Source organism: Podarcis bocagei, assembly GCF_964188305.1.
Source record: "Podarcis bocagei genome assembly, chromosome: 7".
Lineage (NCBI taxonomy): Eukaryota > Metazoa > Chordata > Lepidosauria > Squamata > Lacertidae > Podarcis > Podarcis bocagei.
In genome coordinates, this window is record NC_138132.1 from 16,885,581 (window position 1) to 16,909,992 (window position 24,412).

Sequence of the window (24,412 nt, forward strand, 5' to 3'; positions counted from 1 at the left end):
GGAGCTTCTAGGTGCTACAGAAAGAGGCTGTGCGCACATTTCTGTTTACTCTGCAGCCAGTGTGCTCCCACTGCTGGTTTGGGAAGTGGTGTATATGAAGTAGAAAGATCTCTGCAAATGTGACAAGAAGTAGGAATCTCTTGCAGACATCTCAGGTGGCAAAACAGGATGAGCTGCCCCTGACGGATGGTTTGCTCTCTGCGACTGCATGGGCACCACCCAATAGGTACTCATTCCATTATTGCAACCCCGTACCCCTGCAGCAGCACATATGTCTGAAAGACCTACATTGGCTCCCAATATGTTTCCGAGCACAATTCAAAGTGTTGGTGCTGACCTTTAAAGCCCTAAACAGCCTTGGCCCAGTATACCTGAAGGAGCGTCTCCACCTCCCTTCACTGAGGTACAGCTCCGAGGGCCTTCTGGTGGTTCCCTCACTGTGAGAAGTGAGGTTACAGGGAACCAGACAGAGGGCCTTCTCGGTGGTGGCGCCCGCCCTGTGGAACGCCCTCCCTCCAGATGTGAAGGGAATAAGCAGCTATCTTCTTTTTAAAAGACATCTGAAGGCAACCCTGTTTAGGGAAGTTTTTAATGTTTGATGTTTTATTGTGCTTCTAATATATTCTATTGGGAGTCACCCAGAGTGGCTGGGGAAACCTGGCCAGATGGGCAGGATATAAATAATAATAATAATAATAATAATAATAATAATAATAATAATAATAATAATAATGGATAGTTTCACTTGGTGTACTGACAACTGCTACAATACTGACAACTGACACAATTAAGTCCATGTCACTTACATGGCACATTTCATTCCATAGCAAGTCCCACCAAAACCAAACAGTTATCAACAACCTTCTTCTACAAGAGCCTATCCAGAGATTGCTTTCATTATCCAGGTTCTCCTCCTACAGTGAGGTTTTCATCCAGGGCCACCACCATCTGAAATTACCGTAGGTCAGCGGCAAATGGAGACGGGGCCTTTTCAGTCACGGCACCCTGTTTGCTAAATGCACTCCCTAAGGTGGCTTGCTGGCTTCCACAGCATTACTTCATTGGCAGCAGACAAAGACAATTCTATTTCCCAAGGCATACCCGAATGGAAAGCTGACTTCTACTGAACCGGACCTCTGAACTATCTAACACTGTATTGTCCACACTGACTGGTAGCAGCAATCTGGTGTTCCAGTGAGCCTTTTTAAGTTCTACCTGGAGATGCCAGGGACTGAATCTGGGACCTTCAGCTTGCTTGACCGCTGGACCACAGCTCATTCTGGATATGAATTGGCCCGCATAGGTTTTATCAATGCTTCCCCCCCCCCCTTGGGGTACGCAGGGGTACACATACCCCTAAACATTTTGTGAATCTAAGTGTGGCCTCATTGAGGGGCAGTATTTCAGTATGAGTAGGAAAATGAAAGTACCCCTAAACATTTTTTTTAGAAAAAAAAGCACTGGGTTTTATCCACTGGGCTGAATTTTGCAATGTTGAATTGTTGCAGCCGTTCTGCTTTATGCTCATTTCAGCTGTGATCTCACGTTGACGTTTTTACACTTCTGTGGTTTGCCGCCCCAGTAATATGTGCGTTTTAATTTGAAGTATCTGCCAGAGGAGGCCACTGAACCTTCCCCTTCCCCACCCCCCTGAAATCTGAAAATAGCGTCCTACGATCAGGACTCGTTCCTTCTCCCTTTTGACGCTCCGATTCCTTCAGGGCGTGAGTCATGCCATCATCTGTGCCCAAGATGACAGCCCCAACGTACTGCGGAGGGCTAAGACCTAAACTCAGTTCCGTCGAAAGCTTGTCCTCCCTGCAGATTCATCTGTCAAGTGAGCGGATCATTTCCTGTACATGATAGCATCTCCGCTTCCAAGACCTGACTCAGCGCCTGCCCAGATCCCTCCAGCCAGATGTTTCGTAGCAACTGAAGGCAAAGTTCCCAGAGACCAGGGTGGACCAGGGGGTAGACTGCAACGTCATGGGCTCTGTCTACTTCTTGAAGTCTGAGGGGCTGAGTAAGCTGCCCAGCTCAGCAAAGTAGCCATAGCTTACCCCCACCCTTTCAAAAAACAACCACCCCTCAATGGTGAATAATTCCCACCTCATAAGACAGGCTGGCGAAGAGGGGGAAGGGAAGTGAGGTAGGATTCAGAGACATGGACTCAGGGGAGAGGAAATACCATAGCCAAACAGGAATTTTGCTCACTGAGCACCACCCTCCTAGCCTCTGGGGTGCTTTTCGGTCACTACCCTTTGCCAACTCAAATCAGAAAAGTTTGGATTCGAGGGCGCTGGAGAGAAAACCAAGTCTCCACATGGCAAACCAGGCTGATGGACTATGCCAAAATGGCAATGCCGACTGGAAAACTCAGGAACAAAGAGGACAAAAACTTTACAAAAGAATGGGAAAAATTTACCGGTATAAGTTATTTAAGAGACCACTATAAGCGGATGGAAACATTGGCAGGATTTTGATTTCACTTGTAGTATAGCAATTGCCATGGAAAATATAGACTGATATAATAGAGTTGGGAAGAAGATGCAGTTTTTAATGTTTAAATGAGACTCCAGTAGTTGTACGAACAAATCGGCTCCCGAACGATCAAAAACCGGAAGTGACTGCTCCGGTTTCCGAATGTTATTTTGGAAGCCGCACGTCCGGCGGGGCTTCCGCGGCTTCCGATTGGCTGTGGGAGCTTCCTGCAGCCAATCAGAAACTGTGCTTTGGTTTCCGAATGTTTCAGAAGTTGAATGGACTTCCGGAACGGATTCTGTTCAATTTCCAAGGTATAACTGTATATGGATATGTATTCATATTTTTATAACTTTGTATTGTAAAAATCAAATAAAAATCATTTCAAAAAAGAAAAAAAGAAAGCCGAGTCTGCAGGCCCACCACACGTTTAAAGGGTTTTCTCAGTTCTGGGAACTGTTGTTTGTGTTGTGTACTGGGAATTATAGCTCTGTGAGGGGTAAACTACAGTTCCCAGGATTCTTTGCTTTAACTGTACGGTGTGTATGCAGTCCAGGAACATCTGGCGGGCTGCAGGTTCTTCCTCGCTGGATTAAGGAGATCAAGCTGGACACTCCACTCTCCCTCACCTTTCCAGGCATTTTCTTTTGCCTCAGTGATTTCCCCATGACAGTTTAGGCTGCTTGCTCAGATTCAGGGGTAAAAGCGGGTTTTCACAGGAAAATCAAGGGGGAAAGAGTGGCGTGAAGCGCTCAGACATGGCACTTTACAGTGCAAACCTGCGCTTAGAAACATGGCACAAAATGAAATCTGGATGAGCGCTCGATGTTCCGTATCTCAGTCATCATTGGGCTGGTGCTTGGATTTTTGAACCTTTGGGGATTGCTTTTTCTAAAAAAAGTTATTTGCACTTTTGCAAACCTCGGAGTTCCCCTGAATATGCGGGCATCTCCCTCTTGTCCCTTCACGGTCCCCTCTGGGCTGCAATCCTGTCAGCCTTCACTTGCCTTTGCTCCAAATTCCTCCTGCTCCTTCCATGCCAGAGTGGCTTGTGCGAGGTGTGAGTCAGCAAAGGCATGAGGGGAAGCAGACAGAAGTCTTGTGAACTGTTGCAACAGCTCAGGGCAAGAGCAGGCCTTTGGCAAACCGTGGGCTCAGCTCTCCCCCACCAAATGCTTAGCGTTGGGGCCTCAGCACTGACCCAGTTTGCCATAGTACAGCTTCAGGAATGGCGCACCGTTGGGGCAGGCAGTGAGGGGGGAAAGGCATGGCAAATAAGCAACATGGCATGGGGTATTTCGGAATTGAAATAAAGTGAGCAAGTTGGAAACTTCAGTCTCCTGGTAAAGCTTGGGAATGTTCTCTGCCTGGAACCCTGCTGCTAGTCATTGTGGACAATAACTGAACTAGATGGGCCAATGGGCTGATTCAATATTAATATTTTATTATTTATACCCTGCCCAGTGTGATGTGGGTGGCACTGTGGGTTAAACCACAGAGCCTAGGACTTGCCGATCAGAAGGTTGGCAGTTCGAATCCCCGCAACGGGGTGAGCTCCCGTTGTTCGGTCCCTGCTCCTGCAGTTCGAAAGCACAAAGTGCAAGTAGATAAATAGGTACCGCTCCGGCGGGAAGGTAAACGGCATTTCCGTGCGCTGCTCTGGTTCGCCAGAAGCGGCTTAGTCATGCTGGCCACATGATCTGGAAGCTGTTCTCTGGCTCCCTCGGCCAGTAAAGCGAGATGAGCGCCGCAACCCCAGAGTTGTCCACGACTGGACCTAATGGTCAGGGGTCCCTTTACCTTTACCTTTACCCCACCCATCTGGCTGGCTTTCCCCAGCCGCTCTGGGCAGCTTCCAACAAAATATTAGAAGCACAATAAAACATCAGAAATTAAATACTTCTCTAAACAGGGCTGCCTTCAGATGTCTTCTAAAAGTCAGATACAGTGGACCCTCCAGATACGAACTTAATTCATCCCGGGGGTCCGTACTTACCCTGAAAAGTCCGTATCTGGAGGCGTCATTTTTGTGCATGCGTGCACAGCAAAACCCAGAAGTATACACCTCCAGGTTTGCCGCGTTCATAACTTGAAATTACGTTACCTGAAGGTAACATAAGCCGAGGTAGCACTGTAGTTGTTTATTTCCTTGACATCTGATGGGAGGGCTTTCCACAAGATGGGTGCCACTACCGAGAAGGCCCTCTGGCTGGTTTCCTCTAATCTCACTTCTTGGAGGGAGGGAACTGCCAGAAGGCCCTCGGAGCTGGACGTCAGTGTCTGGGCTGAACAATGGGGGTGGAGACGCTCCTTCAGGTAGACTGGGCCTAGGCTGTTTAGGGCTTTAAAGACCACAACCAACACTTTGAATTGTGCTCAGAAACGTACTGAGAGCCAATATAGGTCTTTCAGGACCAGTGTTATATGGTCTCAGCAGCCACTCCCAGTCACTAGTCTAGCTGCTGTAATCTGGATTAGTTGTAGTTTCCAGCTCACTTTCAACGGTAGCTCCATGTAGAGCGCATTATAGTAGTACAAACGGGAGATAACCATAGCATGCACCACTCTGGCAAGACAGTCCATGGGCAGGTACGGTCTCAGCCTGCATACAAGATGGTTCCTCATCATCCTGGGAAAAAGTGACAAGTGGGGTGCCACAGGGTTCTGTCCTGGGCCCGTTCCACAGTTTTATAGATGACGTGGATGAAGGAACAGAGGGGATGCTCATCAGATTTGCAGATGACACCAAATTGGGAGGGGTAGCTAATTGCGCAGAAGACAGAACCGGGATCCAAAATGACCTTAACAGATTGGAGAACTGGGTCCAAACTAACAGAATGGAGATCAATAGGGACAGATGTAAGGTTCTAAACTTAGGCAGGAATAACTAGCTGCACAACTATAAGATGGGGGACATCTGGTTTGCCAGCAGTGCATGTGAAAAGGGTCTAGGAGTCTTGGTAGACCACAAGCTTAACATGAGTCAGTGTTTTTTGCAGCAGCAAAAAAAAGAAGCTATTGCTCTTCTAGGCTGCATCAGCAGAAGTGTAGTGTCCCAGTCAAGGGGAGTAATAGTCCCACTCTATTCTGCCTTGTTCAGACCACACCTGGGGTACTATATCCAGTTCTGGGTGACACAATTTAAGAAGGATGTTGACAAGGTGGAATGTGTGTAGAGGAGGGCAACCAAGATGATCAAGGGCCAGGAAACCAAGCCTTATGAGAAATGGTTGAGGGAGTTTGGTATGTTTAGCTTGGAAAAGAGGAGACTGAGAGGAGATATGAGAGCCCTCTTCAGATATCTCAAAGGCCACATGGAGCAAGCTTGTTTTCTCCAGCTCCAGAAGCTAGGACCTGAACCAATGATGGTAAGAGCTGTTCAACAGAGGAACAGACGCTCTCAGGTGGTGAACTCTCCTCCCTTGGAGATTTTTAAGCAGAGGTTGGATGAGCTGAGATTCCTGCATTGCAGGGGGTTGGACTAGATGACCCTTGGCGATCCCTTCCATCTCTACAATTCTATGAATCCTTTCCAACCAACTGCTACCTAATACTTTAAACTGGAGATTGGACCTGGGAGCTTCTGGGTGCAAAGCAAGTTCCCACCCAACTTGGCTACAATAAGAAGCCTTGCAGCAATCACCTTTTTGTTATTGGTGTATTTATGCATATCAGGCACTAGAGCTCTTGAACAAATTAGCAAATAAAATTAATACAATTATTGTTGTTCATTTCAGTTTTGAGCTGCAGGAGTTTGTGGCTAAGTGGCCAAGCTACAAATCATCAAGTCTTTGTTTTCAGTCTTCCTTTTGCCACAAACTCACCAGGTGGTCTTAAGGAGGATCACCTCTCTTGGCTTTAGACCCAGCCCCACTCATCTACAATAAGAAGATAAACAAGGAACCGGTGGGTGATGTTGGGACTCCAGCTCCCATCACCCTCAGCCAACGTGGCCCATAGCAAGGGATGATGGGAGTTGTAGTCTAGCAACATCTGTAGGTCAACAGGTTCTTCAAGAAGACAAGAACTTTGAAAAAGATTGGGGAAAGGTTATACTTTACCTATGAGACCACTGCAAGCAGGTTAAAACATTAACAGAATTTTAACCACACTTGTAAAGTAACGGGAAGTATGGATATTTTAGAAGGATAAAAGTTTGGATAAATATTGATATGCGCTTGTAAATATTAACATTAGGACCCTTGAAAGGGATGGGGGGGAAGTCAAGAGTTTCAGAGCAATCTCGATATTTGGATTTTGAACTGATGTTTGTAATATGTTTATATTTTTCAAAAAATTAATAAAAAATATAAGAAAACAAGACAAAAAACCCAGGTTATTCACTGCTGCTGTAAAGATTACAAAGCAACTGCATGCTAAGTGCTTTGAACCTCTGAAAGTGCTATGCAACTGCTAAGTACTGTTTTTCTTCAATAGCAAAGTTTCCACCTTCCCTACAAAAGTGAAATTAACGCAAGCACACCAAGGACAAGTTTTCCCAAAAAAATATGTTTTATTTTTTAATACCATTTATAAAAAATAACTGTTTTTAAAAATCCTCGTTATTCAATTTTCTTTCTTTTTTAAAAAACACACATCAACAACCATTAAATAGCCCTTATTATTAAAATACAGCAAATAAATAATATCACACTCCTTCATTTTCCTGTAGAAAGGAGCTCCCCAAACTCCAATGGTCAACATTACAATTTAAAAAACAATAACAGAGAGGTGGTTAAGGGCGACTTTGACCCTCCCCTCTCAGCCACAATGCCAATTTCCTTTCCAGGTGAAAGAAACAAAAACAAACAAAGCGAAAACCAAGACAGAAGTTTCCAGCTTCTGTCCCATAACTGTAAACTGTGTTTTTTCTGTAACCATCAAGTGTTCACAAGTCAAGATAAGACATAGCACTAAGGGATTTCTTTTTCTTGCAGGAAAAAGAGAGAGAAGAGAATCCTTTTATGTCATGCAGGATTCATGTGTGTCAAGGTCTGGTCTCCAGTTCCATCAAAAGGAACCTCCTTCTTTTCCCAGTCAGATCCAACCTGTTGCATGCGTCAACTGAACAGCAACCATTGGCCAACATCCCTCCATCCTTGTCTCTCTGCTCAGTGGCCGCAGCACTCAAGACTTGGATCTGCAGTGGCATTTCAGTGCAATGAGATTGGTTCCTGTGCGTCAGGTGTCCCTGTGGGGTTTCGCATCACCCAGCTGACCCACCCCAGAGATGGCTGCATTTCAAGAAGGAGGGAAAGGCAGACATTTGGCTTTTTTTGGAACGTGGAAAAAAACCTCGAACACGATATAAATAAACTGAGGTCAGAAACATCTCCCAGGACCTAGACAGTTAGCAGCCAAAGAGGGAGAGAAGAGGAGGCTAGGACACCCTCACGCCTTGTTGGGTAAAAGATCTCCTCCCTGAGATTCAGGCAACCCCGGGGCTTCTAGTCCTAGAAGAGAACCCAAGGAGCGTGTACATCCACTCTGCTGACAGACCACATGATGGAGTGGAAACTCACAGGACACTGAACTCATCATTTCTTAGCCAGGAGTGGCTCCTACGAGATAACTCTTCACTCCTAGACCTTGGGTGAGCACCCAAGTCCTTACTGGTCCGAGATTCTGTCTTACAGTCAGGTTTCAGACCCCCCCCCCAGGCCCTTCACACCTGAACACTATAGAAATCCACCCGCTTCCGGCAGCATCTCCGCACCCACAGCCAATAAAGCATGATCATGAATGTCCAGTAGCCGACATAGATGGCTGAGCCAATGAGCAGGTACCAGATCTCGGTCTGCTTGGCCTCGGTTGTCCAGTCAGCCAGGGCCTCCTGGTAGATGGTGTAGACCAGGCCTCCCAAGAGCAGCAGGCCCCAGATGGAGACAGGCAGCAGAGGCATATAGTTCCCCACCATCTTCTTCCTGCCCGAGGTGCCCCAGCTGCTCTTATTCATCGTGATGATGGCGAAGTACTTGGCGGGCAGCAAGCCGCCCATGTAGAGCACGGCGTAGAGAGACATGAAGATCATGATGAAGTTCTTCCTCAGCCAGCAGGCATAAAGGGCCTTCACGCAAGCCACCAGCTGGACGCAGAGCAGCACCCACAGGATGTCCCACAAGTTCCCCCCGTAGAAGAGCCGCAGGACGGTGGCCGTGACGAAGAAGGGGAAGATCCCGGCCACCACCGACTCGTAGGTCATCCACAGGTGGTGGCGGTGCCACCAGAGGGCGTTGTAGAGCCACTCGCGGAAGTAGGACTTGGTCCAGCGAGTCTGCTGCGCCAGCCATCTCAGGAACACGGACGGCGTCTCCGAGTAGCAGCGGGAGCGGGCAGTGTACCTGGTACATGGAGGAGAAAGGAGGAGAAGTTAAGAATATAATATGGTCTTCATTCAATTTCGTCTGGAACAGGAATGGGGAACCTGCAGCCCTCCAGATGTCACTGAGCTACAACCAGTGGCATAGCACAGGGGGCATAGGGCCAGTTGCCCCAGGTGCAAAATGGTTAGGGGCGCAAAATTTCAATGCCCGGTTCTATCGCTGGGCTCTGCTGAAAACGGCTTCTCCATGTGAACCAGGAAGTGACCTCTCCAGACAACAGAATGACTCTATTTTTCTTAACTCTGCAACTGCGCATGCCTACTCTGTCCATTTCTGTCCATCCCCCCTTCTGCGTAGCCCTGGGCACTGGCAACCCACGCTACACCACTGACTACAACTCCCATCATCCTTGACCAGCAGCTGTGCTGCCTTGGGGCTGATGGCAGCTGCAGCTACCCAACAAGATGCTGTCTCCTTGCACCTCTCCCATCTCCTTGCCATATTTCATTCTGCATCACCCTTGCTCCAGAAAACCCAAGTCTCCACATGTTCTTACTTGGTGGCATAGCCGATGCTCAGCATCCGGTTGGTGAGGTGCCGGTCATCTCCAAAGGTGCAGTGGGTACCCAGGAACTTCTGATTGTACCAGGACTCTAGAAACTGCTGCAGGAGGTCATTCCGATACAGGCCTATGGGGGGGGGGACAAAACAGGTGAGAAACAAACGTAAGGTAAAAAGGACCCCTGGACGGTTAAGTCCAGTTAAATTTGACTATGAGGTGCGGCACTCATCTCTGCTTTCATGCCGAGGGAGCCGGTGTTTGTCCACAGACAGCTTTTCCAGGTCATGTGGCACAATGGCAATCCTTATTGAGTGCCAGAGTGCACGGAAACACCATTTAACTTCCAGCCACAGTGGTACCTATTTATCTACTTGCACTGGTATGCGTTCAAACTGCTAGGTTGGCAGGAGTCGGGACAGAGCAATGGGAGCTCACCCTGTTGCATGGATTCAAACCGCTGACCTTCCAATCAGCAAGCACAAGAGGCTCAGTGGTTTAGACCACGGTGCCGCCCGCATCCCTGATACAAATACAGTCATACCTTGGGTTAAAGACGCTTCAGGTTAAATCTTTTCAGGCTGCATTCTGCGGTGACCCGGAAGTATCGGAAAGGGTTACTTCCGAGTTTCACCACTCGCGCATGCGCAGACGCTCAAAATGACGTCACGTGCATGTGCAGAAGTGGCGAATCGCGACCCGCGCGTGCGCAGATGTGCGTTGCGTTCTGCTCAGGTTGTGAACGGGGCTCTGGAACGGATCCCGTTCGCAACCAGAGGTACCACTGTATACAACGGGCTGGTAAAACATAACCAGCTTTCTGATCAAACGAATAAACTGCTTCCTGTTGAAAATAAGGAGGCGGAACCAACGCACAGGGGAAGCCTTACCCAGGGGGCCACTGATACAAGAAACACAGTCAAAGTAAGACTGGCAGGCGCGCTCAATGTTGAAGGCCATCCAGTACCGCAAGCTGCTCATGAAGCTGATATAGGAGTCGGAGAGGTTGAGGATCCGCACATCCCCGCCGACAGCCCCGTAGCGTTCGTTCGACTCCAGCACCTTCACCAGTTCCAGGGTTGCATCTGGGGCCAGCTTGGTGTCCGAATCGCAAACCTGGGAGAGGCCAAGAGATGGAGATTGAGAAGGGACACCCCTGGAATTTGCCAGAGAGATCTGAGTTGCCAGAAGCTCGATTTACAGAACACGGGGAAAGTTAGCCAGAGCACTCTCACTTTCAAAGGCTGATTCACACATCTGCACAGTCGTCACTGGAGAATTGTGACACCGAACGATGACTAAGCTTGCGGTGAAATGCCCCAGCTTTGACACTTTCATAGCTTGGTCAACGCCACAATCCTTTCCAGTGTGCAACTGCTAAGTGCACAATAATTAAGTAATGCACATGCATGTGTGAAGCAGCCCAGGGTCTGTGGCAAAACCAGAGAATGTATGGAAAGCTTCCCAAAAAAAGCAACATTCGTGTCTGTGACAAGTGTGATGCAATGGGGAAGAGCACAGAGTGTGTGCAGGGACAGCCCAGCTCAGACGCTGTCTCAGTTTATGTGATTAATTGACTGGCTTGAGGCAAATCAGTCTTTTGCTTGCCTTGTCTGTAAAACGGGCACCATTAATGCAAGGATAAGAACAGGAGAAAGGTTATAAAGCATTTTGCACACCCCCAGAGTTAGAAATGACACTTCTTTGGCTAATGAGTGATGTACAAATGAGGGAGAATGAATGGCTCATATTGCAGAACATTAAGTGGATCAATAGTTTGGTTGAAGATGGCTGGGAAGCAAGGAGTGGAGGGGAACCTTATGAAAACTAATTTGTAAAGCACAGTTAATGATATGGATGCAATAATCTGTTACACTGAAAAAGAGATAGAAATTTGGGTTATATGGTTAGCCAGATAAGAAACTGATGGACCTTGAGAGTAGGGCATGATGGGTAGAGGTCAAAAGGCAAAACTTCACCATCTTGATGAACTTTGCTCTTCATCACAACCCAGGGAAGCAGCTTAGGTTTTGCAAAGTAAGCAATGAGCTACATGTTTAATAAGGCTTAATAAGGATAATTATCATCTTGAACATTTTCCTCTTTCAACAATACTTCTAAGTGGCAATCTCTCTAACCCTGCTGGCATCTGTATTGGAGCTGAAATCATTTCTATATATGCAATTGTTTTAACTGCATTTTTACATGCAGTTTTTAAAAATATACATTTTTTGGTATTGTGTACTTGCTCTGAGATGCTAAAGAAGAAGCGATGCGTAAACGAAATTAGATAAACAAATTCATGCAGATTGCAGAATCTTCTCCCTCCCCCTTGGTGAAGAATTGGGGTTTCCTTGGACAAGGTTTCGATCTCTCCAGCCCCCACCCCCAGAGTATATACATGAAAGGTCAGCAACTGGAAACCCCAGGACAAATCTACCCTGCAGACAGGTGCCATCCTTGCCAGCCTGTGAGGCAAAGAGCAACATCTGGATTTGGTGGGATTTGGCAGGAGGCAATTTTGGAAACAAAGGTGGGGCAGGGGAAGAGACTTTGGCTTGCTGCTCCTCTTCCGCTTTGTCAGTCTGGCACTCCAGCAAAATTAGTTGGTGACCAGGGATGCCTCCAGAGTTAAGGGCAGCGTGTCGCCCTTCAGAATAAGTTTGAAAGGGTCAAATTAGATATTAAAGCCCAGAGGTAATAGGAGAGGAGATAGTTCATAGGTAGCATGACTAGGCAAAACTAAGAAAAATAAATTCTGTACCCAGATAAGCTGGACTATGCAAATGAAGCAAATTTCCATATATTTCTGTATTTTGCACAATCGATTCTGCTTCCCATAGTAAAGCGTTAGGGGCCGCTCCCTTTGACTCGCAGAAGCACGCTCTCTTCAGGCACTGACTCGCACACTTCTAAAAGGTCAATCTTAACAAGCCACAAGGGTCTGGCTAGCAACTGAGCATTTGTTTTTAAATAAACCAAGTTCGTAGCTCTTATGGCATAAGTCAATAACTGGAGAAGAAGGCGACTCAGTGGGATTTGTGTGGGTCAGGAAACACGAGGCTTCGGTGCCTCACCTCGCCTCATCCCATCCCTGTCTCAGAATGCCGAACCCTGCAACCAATGCCATATTTTGGTATTTTTCTGAGCTTCTGCAGAAATCACAGAATGCACTTAAGTATACACTTCAGCGGGTGTCAAGGTCTATACTGAGGAACCACAAGCTTCCTTGTAAGCTGACCAGGAGCACCTTAATGAGGTTAGCAATGGAAGACGCATTTGCCCATTATTACTGATCTTCCAATGTGCAGCCAGAGAAGAATGGAGAGCATATCGTTGAATTGCAGAGCTGGAAGGGACCCCAGGGGTCATCTAGTCCAACCCCAGGATTCTCAGCTAAAGCAACCCTGACCGTCCAACCTCTGCTCAAAAGCAAACGCTGTGCGTTCTCACTGCATGCAGCGAGGCACGACACATGGCTAGCATACAGGGCAGGGCTGTTCAAGAGGTGGAATGAGACAACCATTTCAGGCAGCAGGCACGGGAGACTGGCAAACTCAAGCACCCCTTCCCTTTCCCCCTTAGGGCCATTTGCCCTGCCACTTCTGCTGCTAGCACCTTACCCGTGTGGCAAGGATCTCTGCCTTTCCCACCATCTCCTCCCTGCTTTCTGCTTTAATTCCCCCTTGAAGTTCAACAGCCTTTCTCTGCTGCGGGAAATGTTGGCCCAATCCCTATCTCTCAGCCTGACTGGGGTTGTGCTGGAGGACATTGCGGGATGGGATAAAACAAACGAGGAAGCGAGACAACTGGATAGGAGCCATTTACCTGGACGTAGTCCACCGAGTTGCCCAGGGCCTTGAAAGCTGTGTACATGACTTCCCTCTTCCCTCCCCATTTCTGCATGATGCAGACACATCTCTTGGTCCGGATCAGCTCTTCTACGGCCAGCTGCCCAAGGTCGTCCATATCTATTTCACTGTAGACAGGCGGCTCATCCCCGGCTTGGTAGCCACTGTCCCCTTCGTCTACATCCAACAGAGGCTGGTGGTGGTAGTTGTTCTCCCAGACGAACGTCCCCACGTCTTCCCCAGCAAAGACCTCTTGGAACATGTCCATCATGTACCGGTCGTCAGGGCTGTTGCCATCGATCACCATGATGACCCGGAGCTTCTCCGGAGGGTACAAGGTTGCCTTGACGGACTCGAGGCACTCACGGAGGTAAGCCGGGTCCTCCTGGTAAGCGGAGATGGTGAGAGCCACCGTCTTGGTGTAGCTGCAAGTCAGAGAGTCCCTCTTCATCCTCTTGTGCTCCAGGAAGGCAAAGAAGCTCTGGATGATGAGGTGGGCCGTGAGGAAGGCCCCGTAGAGGCCAAATGCCATAATGTGGTACCGGTCGGAAGCCAGCTGGTTCCCCGAAATGTAGGCCCATGCCAATATGGACAGTATGAGCAGCGCAAAGCCGATGGTGATGATCCGACGTCCGATAGAGACAACGCCCTTTGGCAGTATGGTGACATCCATCCCTGGAAGGAATAGTCAAGGTAGTGAGTGAGCTGGATTGTTCTCAGGAGAATTTATTGTCGATGGAATGGGGCCACCCCACAGCGTAAGTGCTCTCTGAGCAGCACACAAAACAAACACAACAATTACAATGCAAAACAAACTATTAAAAACCCATTAAGCATGCAGATGGTATTTACTGTATTTTTTGCTCTATAAGACTCACTTTTTCCCTCCTAAAAAGTAAGGGGAAATGTGTGTGCGTCTTATGGAGCGAATGCAGGCTGTGCAGCTATCACAGAAGCCAGAACAGCAAGAGGGATTGCTGCTTTCACTGCGCAGCGATCCCTCTTGCTGTTCTGGCTTTTGAGATTCAGAATATTTTTTTTCTTGTTTTCCTCCTCCAAAAACTAGGTGCGTCTTGTGATCTGGTGCATCTTATAGAGCGAAAAATACGGTATTTAATATTTATCCAGAGGTCAAGAATACGCACGGCACTATTCAGTGGGGAAACAAGATGGCTGAAAGACTCTGGGAGCAGGGAGGGCAGATTTGTGCCCCCTGGACCCCTGCTCCCAAAAGCCCACAGCGGCTTCATGCCAACAGACAAGAGTGCAGAAATGTTGTGGGCAGGAGAACAGGAGGTGAGTACTATGGCAAGTTGCGACTCACTGGACTTTTCTTCCCCACATCAACAACTTGTAGCATGGGGGTTGTACCTGCCGGCATTTGGGCAGAAGATATAAAGCTGGGACCCACTGCAGATGGCAGAAGGCTGCTAAGTGCACCACCCAGGTACAGTAATCTCAAAGGGGCAATAAAAAAAATACAGTCTCCCCTTTTGGGTTTAAACCCTGAGGAATGGGAACACCCAGCTCTGGACAAATTTAATAAAGACTGCTGTGGGGTCTAGAGCGAGAGGTGAAATGGCTGAGGGGCTTTAGTCCCTTGTTGTTTCCCATGATTAACAAAGCCAGAATAAATTACATGCAAAACTTAGGATTCCGCCCCCCACCCCCCCGTTTGCATATTTTACAAAAGTCACATTGTTCAGGTTCTTCGCGGCAGTACCTGGATTTCCTGGGTGCATTAAAAATAAATAAATTTCAGCTTTCAATCCACACAGCTCTGGTGTTTACTGTTGGTCCCTAAGAGATGTAGAAAATGGCCTCATCTGCGTATCTCAAAGGGAGAAAGATTTATGGGCAAAGGAACAACCTCTCTATGGGCTCAGAGCAGTGTCCGATTTAAAGAGGAATGCCAGCTCCAAGGATCATTCTGAGATGCTCACTTGAAACCAGTGCAGAAGCACAAGAAGGGGCATAAAATCTCTTAGAATGGCAATGGCGCCCACCTGAGAGGGGCCGGGACTGAGTTCCTATGAGTTCCCCCGGGGGAAAAAGCCCTGGTGTTTAGACTTTAAAGGCTGTGGCTTCTTGCAAGTCTAGGCACAGACTACAGTGGTACTTCGGGTTACAGACGCTTCACGTTACATACGCTTTGGGTTACAGACTCTGCTAACCCAGAAATAGTGCTTCAGGTTAAGAACTTTGCTTCAGGATAAGAACAGAAATCGTGTTCCGGCGGCGCGGCAGCAGCAGGAGGCCCCATTAGCTAAAGTGGTGCTTCAGGTTAAGAACAGTTTCAGGTTAAGAACAGACCTCCAGAACGAATGAAGTACTTAACCCGAGGTACCACTGTACTACCATAGAAGATGCTGTCTCTTTGCCCAATAATAAATGCTGGAAATGTAAGGAGACTGAAGGTACGTTCTTTCACCTTTGGTGGACATGCCCAAGGATTAAGAATTTCTGGGAGATGATTTATAATGAAATGAAAAAGGTATTTAAATATACCTTCCTGAAGAAACCAGAGGCCTTTCTCCTGGGCATGGTCGGTCAATTGGTGCCAAAGAAGGATAGAGCTTTCTTTATGTATGCTACAAGAGCAGCAAGAATACTTATCGCAAAGCATTGGAAGACACAAGATCTACCCACCCGGGAAGAAAGGCAGATGAAGCTGATGGACTACATGGAATTGGCGGAAATGACTGGCAGAATCCGGGACCAGGGAGAAGAGTCGGTGGAAGAAGATTGGAAAAAATTCAAAGTATATTTACAGAAATATTGCAAAATTAATGAATGTTAGAAGGATGCTGGAATGCAGTTAGATGGCTTTAGCAGAAATGTTATAAAGAGTTAAGTAAAAACAGACTGTTAATGGGTCAAAGTGGAAAATTTAAGGTTAGATTGTGTTAAGATAAATTATAGAAATTTTTTTTGAGAAAGATGGAAAGGATTTGCTGAAATAGCTAATTGAACTAGAATACAAAAAAGGGAGGTGTGAGGAGGTCGATGAAACAAGTAAATGAAAGGTAAAGATATGGAAATATTGGATGTGTTTTTAAATGTTTTTGTTTTGTTTTGCTGTATTGTTCTTTGTGTATCTGAAGAAGTGTGCATGCACACGAAAGCTCATACCAAGAACTAACTTAGTTGGTCTTTAAGGTGCTACTGGAAGGAATTTTTTTATTTTGACTATGGCAGACCAACACGGCTACCTATCTACTACTGTATTGTTCTTTGTTTTTCTTTTTATTTCTGATGTATTGTAAGGTATTGTTTTGTTTTGCTTAACTTTTTATTGTTTCTTTTTTCTTTTTTCTGTAACTATTAAACCTCTAATAAATATCATTAAAAAGAAGAAGAAGAAGAAGAAGAAGAAGAAGAAGAAGAAGAAGAAGAAGAAGAAGAAGAAGAAGAAGCTGTCTCTTTCTCCCTACCCAAAATCTGTCATCTTGAACCTTGGGGGGGTGTACACCACCTACAGGCAAGAATGATGTACTGCACCAGAGACCCAGAGTGAATATATCTGCCAAGTTATCCCATCTTTCACATATGGGTGGGCATATATGCGGACGGCAACGGCTCCCGGCCTCTAGAGTGAGATGAGCGCACAACCCTAGAGTCTGTCAAGACTGGCCCGTACGGGCAGGGGTACCTTTACCTTTATATGGACCCAACCAGAGGCTGAGCCACGATTTGCATTAAAGCCAACAATGGAACAGGGCTCCTGGCTAGCCTGCAACAACCCCCCACCCCCCAAGAAGAGGGCAATAGCCAATCTCTGTTTGGAGATTGCTGGTTCCACTATTAAATGTTTACACAAGTTTCTCTCCAGGTTCCTCCACTCCAAACTAACCTCCTGGCAGGGGCTCAGGGTAAATCTATAAAAAAATATTAATAGAGCCAAAAAAGAGGCGTTTTCAAAAACACTACAGCAAATGACACCAACGGGTCATTGAATAAATAAATGAGTGCTTGACACAGTACATACCATTTGCACACCCCACTTAGCAAATGGAACAGAAATCCTGTGTTGTTGTTTTCCCCCTTGCTTGCCCCTTCCTGCGACAGCACATGAAAATCTCCTTCCTCCTATTTTAACCGCAAATATCAAGTGAAATCCTGCACATACTTACCTAGGGATAAGTCTCACGGAACTCAAGTGTGTAGACATGAATAAGATTGCACTGCCAAACCCAAAATTCCTGGCCTCTCAGAGCCGCTGGTAAAATCTAGGGCTTATCCACACCAGACCAAAATGTGGACCCCATCCCAGTTTTGTCCCAGAAACCTTCCCCCTTTAAATGAGGAGTTTTTGGTCCTTGCCATTTTGGACGTTCCCATGACAAACAAACACACGCACACATTTAAAGGGAGAAAAGTCCAGGATAGCACTGGGATGACAGCCTGCGGACACCCCCACATCAGTGAAGAAAACCCCCATTTTGCTCCACAAGCCTTAAGGGAGCCCTCTAGCTCATGGGTAGGCAAACTAAGGCCCAGGGCTAGATTCGGCCCAATTGCCTTCTAAATCCGGCCCGTGGATGGTCCTGAATCAGCGTGTTTTTACATGAATAGAATGCATCCTTTTATTTAAAATGCATCTCTGGGTTATTTGTGGGGCCTGCCTGGTGTTTTTACAGGAGTAGAATGTGTGCTTTTATTTAAAATGCATCTCTGGGTTATTTTTGGGGAATAGGAATACGTTCATTCCCCCCCCCATATTAGTCTAGCCCCCCACAAGGAGGGACAGTGGGCCGGCTCCCTGCTGATAAAGTCTGCTGACCCCTGCTCTAGCTTATACATTTCTCTGCAAACCATTGAACAGCAAACCCCACACTCTGACCACTATGCACCACTACTCCAAACTCTTCTGCTGCTAGAGCAACCCGAAGCAACATTTGGAACTGGCCTTCCAAAAAGCCTGATCCTGCACTCCCTCGGTGGTGAACATACACAACCATCGGCGACCCCAAACACGCAGCTTACGTGAGCCCAGATGATCATACGTGTACAGACATACCAGGAAGCTGAATAAAGAGTTGCCCCTGTGGCTTGATAGAACCAGGGTTGGCCCCAGACATTTGGGCGCCGGAGGCGAATCAGAAATTGATTCCTTTCCCCGTTGCAGTTTGAGAGGGGTGCTTTTTTTATATGCAGCCGAGGCTCCTCACACCCCATGGTCTTGATGTGGATCCTTGCTGTCCCCTTCTTCTCGATGCTGATTTTCACTTGGGAAATATTGGAAATCTCTCCCCCATGCCCATTTTCAATCCCCCTTTCTTTTCAACGCTGATCCTCACTGCCCCCTAACTTCCGACACTGATCTTATTTATTTTTATTTTATTTATTAAATTAATTTACCGCCCTTCACCAAAAGATCTTGGGGTGGTTCCCAGAATAAAATACAAGAGAATTAAACCAAACCAGCAAAACAATACCTTTCCTCCTTCCCACAGACACATTTTAAAGGCTGTAGAATATTACTCAGCTAGTTGAACAGGAACCGTTTCGCCCGGAGCCTTAAAAAAATATACAATGAAGGTGCCAGGCGAATCTCCCTGGGGAGAGCATTCAACAAATGGGGAGCCACTACAGAAAAGGCCCCGTTCTCGTGTTTGCCACCCTCTGAACCTCATGTGGAGGAGGCATACCAAGAAGGGCCTCAGATGATGAACACAGAGTCCGGGACGGTTTATATGGGGAGAGGCAGTCTTCACCCTTTTCGCACTGCTGCATTGGAGACCTGGTGATGAAAGAGGCGGCTGACGGGTTTGAGCTTCTTTTCCATCAGCCTCCTCTATTGCTGCTGTGCCAGAGGGGAGCAGGCAGCAGTGGGGCACAGTGGGGGCAGTGGCAGAGCACGCCCCTCCCAACTCCCCAGAGCCTGCCGCCCGAGGTAGATGCCTCACCTTGCCTCATGGGCAGGCCCGGCCCTGGTTAGAATTCCACCACAACCATTTTAGGGTGGAATGGCTGCTATACCCACATTGGGTAGGAGGAAGTCCATTGTTCAAATCCCGACTCAGCCACAAATTCCATTGGCAACCTTCCATCAGCAACCTGAGGTCAATACTGCTGGTTTACCTTTTCCTGGGTTTTTTGTAAGGTTCAATGCCGATGCAACTAACCAGGAAGCTGAAGGCATTTCAAATGAAGGGTCACAACTCACAGAATCTTAGAGGCGGAAGGCACCCAAGAGTCATCTAGTCCAACCCCCTTGTGATGGCACCACTTTTGCCTCCAATAAAATCCCTTCCCAAAAACATTCCCCAAACCGTTTGACCACAGGCAGTGGCACATGTATGTATACCTGAAGGAGCGTCTCCACCTCCATCATTCTGCCCAGACACTGAGGTCCAGCGCTGAGAGCCTTCTGGCAGTTCCCTCACTGCGAGAAGCCAGGTTCCAGGGAACCAGGTAGAGGGCCTTCTCGGTAGTGGCACCCGCCCTGTGGAACGCCCTCCCACCAGATGTCAAAGAGAAAAACAACTACCAGACTTTTAGAAGATATCTGAAGGCAGCCCTGTTTAGGGAAGCTTTTAATGTTTAATAGGTTATTGTATTTTAATATTCTGTTGGAAGCCGCCCAGAGTGGCTGGGGAAACCCAGCCAGATGGACGGGGTATAAATAATAAATTATTATTAATTATTATTATTATTATACCACCATGAAAAGAAAACCCTCCTTTCCTCCACTTCTTAAAAGGTACCTTGAAAACTGCAAAGTGCCACCCCTGGAGGATTGCTTGGCATGATCAGACTTCCAAGAATGAGTGTTCTGGAGTACAGATCTCCCAGCCCAGCTTTTCAGGTATATGTGACAGATCAAAGTACCAACCAGACTGAGATAGGTTCTGCAGGCTGATTAAAATGTTGGCATCCCATCAGCATTCATGCCAACCTATATCAATCAATGTGGCAGCAGGCTCAGAACTCGGCAACCTCACTATCAGTGTTGTTGCCAGTCCTTTGTGCCAGCTCATTCACAACCAACATTATGATCCTTGGATGATGCTACCGAGATAAACTGGGGACCTTTTTTATGCAAATCAAGACATGTACGTGTCTTGCAGCTGAAGTCTTTTCCTTGAAGTGTACACAGCAAGCCTCCACACGCACCCCCCAAGCTACCCTAGACCTGCATGCTCCCACCTTTGCACTGACCACTAGGCTCTCCTGCTGCCCCCTGAGAGCAGCTCAATCACGGCTTTTCAAGTCACATTCCAGGTTGCAACCACTAACCGCTACTTCCAGCACTGTTGCAACAAGGAGTGGAGTTTTGGCAGCAAGTGGGGAGGTGAACACGCACCTTATTTTACTCCTGTTAAATCAACCCAGCCTACGTATTGCAATTGCTCATTTGGACCAGGAACTCATAATTGGCACCTCAAAGTGCATTAAAGTAACACACAGGAGAAGGGAACTCAAGGAACTTCTAAGCACTCAGTTACCAACTCAAACGGCGAGGAGGGGCAGAAATACATTTTTTAAAAAGCTTTCCAACTAGTCTCTATCAAGTAATCTGAAGTATTCATATATACACAGGACACCAGCCCCAACCCTGGTGTTGGGGCTTTAAGATCCAGTCACTCCATCCCTTCAGCAACATTAGAGCTTATTTTTCTAGGTTGGGGAGTGGGGGAAGGAGGGATGCAGAGTTTCAACGCCTCTGGAAATACCACTGCAACTAAAAGCCCTTGAAATATAATACTAACCCAACTGAAGTCCTAATTGTCCCATGCAGAGGGGCTTCTTTGTGGCTACTCAGGGCTGAGTGAATTGCACTCTGCATGTGCTCAAGGGCGCGGTGGCTTTCTCTCTTTTGAGCGGCCATCCAGGGTCAAGCCCTGGCACCAATTCAGCATCAGTTTAAACCACTAGCTCACACTCCCCCCTCTCTCTCCAAGCAAAAGACGCCCAGGCTCCCTGTCCCACGAGACCTTGCCCCCCCCCCCAACCAGCCACCCTCCGGCAGCAGGCTCCCTGTCCCGTCTCTCACCTGCGGCGCTGGGGCGGCCGGAGCCCGTGTGCGATCCGGGTTTGGTTGCGGGGAAGTCTGGTTTGTTTGATGTCTGGCGGGGAAGCTTTTGAATCTCGCGAGGTGGGGGGGAGAGGAGGAGGGAGGGTTTGCGGGGAGGCGGCCCCTGACGTGCGTCAAGGCTGGGCTGGGGCCCATCTGATCTCATCGGGATCACTCACGCCCCAGTAATGCCGTTTTAGGGTCTGAGCCCCATCCCATGGTGGAACACGCCCATCCATTCGCACACGTTGCTTTGCAGCCCCCAAGGAGTCTCCGGCTACTTTATCAACTCTCAAGCTGGGACTTAACTGGAACCGGATTTCCAGTGCTGGAAAAGAGTGCTCCTGAGAACGTGCCGAGTGCACTGCCCCTCGAGCTGCGTAAAAGCGCAGCTGGCCGACGCACTAGGCATCCAGCATTAGAAGGGGCGGGATCGAGGCTAGCAGTCAGGGGAGAAGCCTTGAACCCCGCACACAGCAAACATTTAAAGCCCCCTTCTGGGAACTGTAGTTTCGACAAAGCTACCGTTCCCAGCTCTCTGAACAAACGGATTTCCTGGCACGTGGTGGGTGCGCTTTGACTGTGGTTATTTTATTTTTTTAAAGATATGGTGTGTCACTCGCGTTGAGCACTTTTTCCCCCGTCTGGAGAATGATCCTCCTGCGTGCGTTTACTCGGAAGTAAGCCTCCCTGACCTTGATGGGTTTACTCCCGAGAAAGCGCGCACAAGGCGGCTGCCACGAAGCAAGCCTCTTCACATTTTGCAGGGAGGGTGGGGACAAACCCGGAGAATTTCCAGGAACAGCTGTCAGTAGTAGTGCTAAAGTTCTGGAGTGCCTTGTGGAGAAGAAAAAGGATTTCCCCCCCTGCAAAAGCCGGGCGGGAAGGCAGGGGGATTTGTATTTCGTAATCTGGCTGGGTGGACTTCGGAAGAAAATTGGAGGGTGGGGCAGTCCAGCTGTGGGATGGGGAGGGTAGAGATGGAGAATAGAAGGTGGATTTGGGCTACAGGAGAGTGTTTGAGGCGGGAGGAGGAGGAAGGGGATCAGAGTAGATGATGGCCAGGGGTCAAAGATGTGGGTCAGATGTGTTACTGGAGGGGGTAAGTCAAGGAGCTGATAAGGGGATCCCTGGGTTATAAAACAGGGCCAGGGGCATCTGTGAGACACGGTTGGCAAACAAGAAGAAAGGAGCCCATGAACAGATGTTATGAGGCAACTGACACATCGTGCGTCAAATTGTGGATCCTCCTGGGCCCGTTAAGTGCCAAGGCCATGAGGCAAGCTAGACAAAACCAAACCAGAAGCATTATAATGTTTGCTGGGCTCTTGTATAATTGTGTGGTTTATATCCCATAGAGCACGAGACTCTTAATTTCAGGGTTGTGGGTTTGAGTTCCACGTTGGGCAAAAAGGTTCCTGTGTTGCAGGGGGTTGGACTAGATGACCCTCGTGGTCACTTCCAACTCTACCAGTTGTATGATTGTAAGGTAGGTTAGGCTGAGAGGCAGAGATTGGCTGCTGGGAACTGCAAGTGGGTGGGGGAACCCTGTTGGGCTCAGGCGCTGCTTGTGGGTATCTCAGAGCCGACTGGTTGGCTCCCGTGAGACCAAGATGCCAGCCAATACGGCCTTCAAAAATTTATTTTCGTTTTCTTGCTGCATTTATCTCCCACCTTTTCTCCAAAGAGCTCAAGTGGGCATACACAACAACCCTGTGAGGTAGGTTAGGCGGAGACACGCTGGCTTGACCAAAGACACCCAGTGGGATGAGTGGGTAGGATCCAGTATTTCCCCCTTTCATTTTTATTAAAGAAAAAGTAATTAAAAGTGCGCACACGCGTGTGTGTGCGCAAACACACACATTTTATGACACAAGAAATAAAAGATAAAAGGTTGGCGATCAGATCTTATCATTGTGTTCCAATGTATTATAAATATTGACGTATCCATAAATCTGTATGTCTACATTCTTAAGAAACATGCTTATCTATATGTACTGTGTTAAGAAATACATACCAATACAAATTTAAATAAGAGAGTTGGAGGACAACATATTCTTGTCATATAGCAACAAAAGGTACATTAAAGGTAAAGGTAAAGGGACCCCTGTCCATTAGGTCCAGTCATGGCCAACTCTGGGGTTGAGGCGCTCATCTCGCTTTATTGGCCAAGGGAGCTGGCGTACAGCTTCCGGGTCATGTGGCCAGCATGACTAAGCCGCTTCTGGCGAACCAGAGCAGCACATGGAAACGCAGTTTACCTTCCCGCCAGAGTGGTACCTATTTATCTACTTGCACTTTGACATGCTTTCGAACTGCTAGGTTGGCAGGGGCAGGGACTGAGCAACGGGAACTCACCCCATCGCAGGGATTCGAAAAAGGCACATTATTACCCCTCTTTTTCATTTTTAGCTAGGGAAAAGGTCATTATCGGTTCCAAAACCTATCTATCTAGGTTATCATGCCAGTATAGCTCCGCCCCCAGGTTTAATATTGAGACTCCAAAATAAAAATAAGCAGGCTAATCCTGCCCTGGTCCCCTCTAAATTTCACCTCTGCTGTGAGATATGAATGCCTCTGGTCCTTTTCAGATGGGAAGATTAAACTCCCTATTTTTAAGAACATCTCCCTCCTCCCGACCAAATTTCCTTATTTAATTAGGGTTGCCATATTTCAAAAAGTGAAAATCCGGACTCAAACGTTGTTGTGGTTTTTTGTTTGTTTGTTTGTTTTGTTTTTTGGCCAAAGTTGTTGAGCTCCCCCCCACCCTGACATTTCAAGCTCTTTTCAAAAATTCCCCTTGGATGTCGTTTTTGAAGGGTGAATCACGGCAATGTCTGGGAAATTCTGGATGTATGGCGCCCCTAATTTAATGCCAGTCACTCTTTCAGCCTGAGCTATGTCATAGTGTTGTTGTGCAAGAGGATAAAATGGGGCAGGGTGCGAGAATAATCAATTCCAGCTCCTTGGAGTAATAGTAGGACATAAAACAAAATTCTTAGTCCTGCAACTTGTAGTAATTTTTTTTTTAAAATCTGTTTTTAATACAAGTTCTAATGAACACTATGCCTTCTTCTAAAATGGTGCCTGCTGAGAGTCGCCAGTCACTCCTTCTCTCAGCCCGGTCTACCTCGTAGGGTAGTTGTGAAAAGGAGCAGAGAGGAGCCATGTATGCTGT

General features: G+C 47.5%; 1 protein-coding gene across 1 annotated transcript; it reads right to left on the minus strand.

Annotated features, from left to right (window-relative positions):
- Nucleotides 1-6,974: 6,974 nt before the first annotated feature.
- On the minus strand, nt 6,975-21,583 carry HAS1 (hyaluronan synthase 1). Its single transcript, XM_081199770.1, has 5 exons — nt 21,214-21,583; nt 13,192-13,889; nt 10,254-10,479; nt 9,361-9,493; nt 6,975-8,822 (listed from the first exon to the last, which is right to left on the minus strand). The coding sequence occupies exons 1-5, from the start codon at nt 21,398-21,400 to the stop codon at nt 8,147-8,149; spliced, it is 1,920 nt and encodes a 639-aa protein (XP_081055896.1). The 5' UTR covers nt 21,401-21,583; the 3' UTR covers nt 6,975-8,146.
- Between the last annotated feature and the right edge of the window lie 2,829 nt (nt 21,584-24,412).

What these genes read in the sequence shown, in the direction of transcription:
- HAS1 (XM_081199770.1), bottom strand. Translation starts at nt 21,400, where the DNA reads ATGAGATCAGATGGGCCCCAGCCCAGCCTTGACGCACGTCAGGGGCCG. An exon ending in ACTCGGTGGACTACGTCCAG is followed by an intron (nt 10,480 to 13,191) that starts GTAAATGGCTCC and finishes GGCCTCTCCCAG; the next exon opens with GTTTGCGATTCGGACACCAA. An exon ending in AGCATCGGCTATGCCACCAA is followed by an intron (nt 8,823 to 9,360) that starts GTAAGAACATGT and finishes TCCATGTACCAG; the next exon opens with GTACACTGCCCGCTCCCGCT.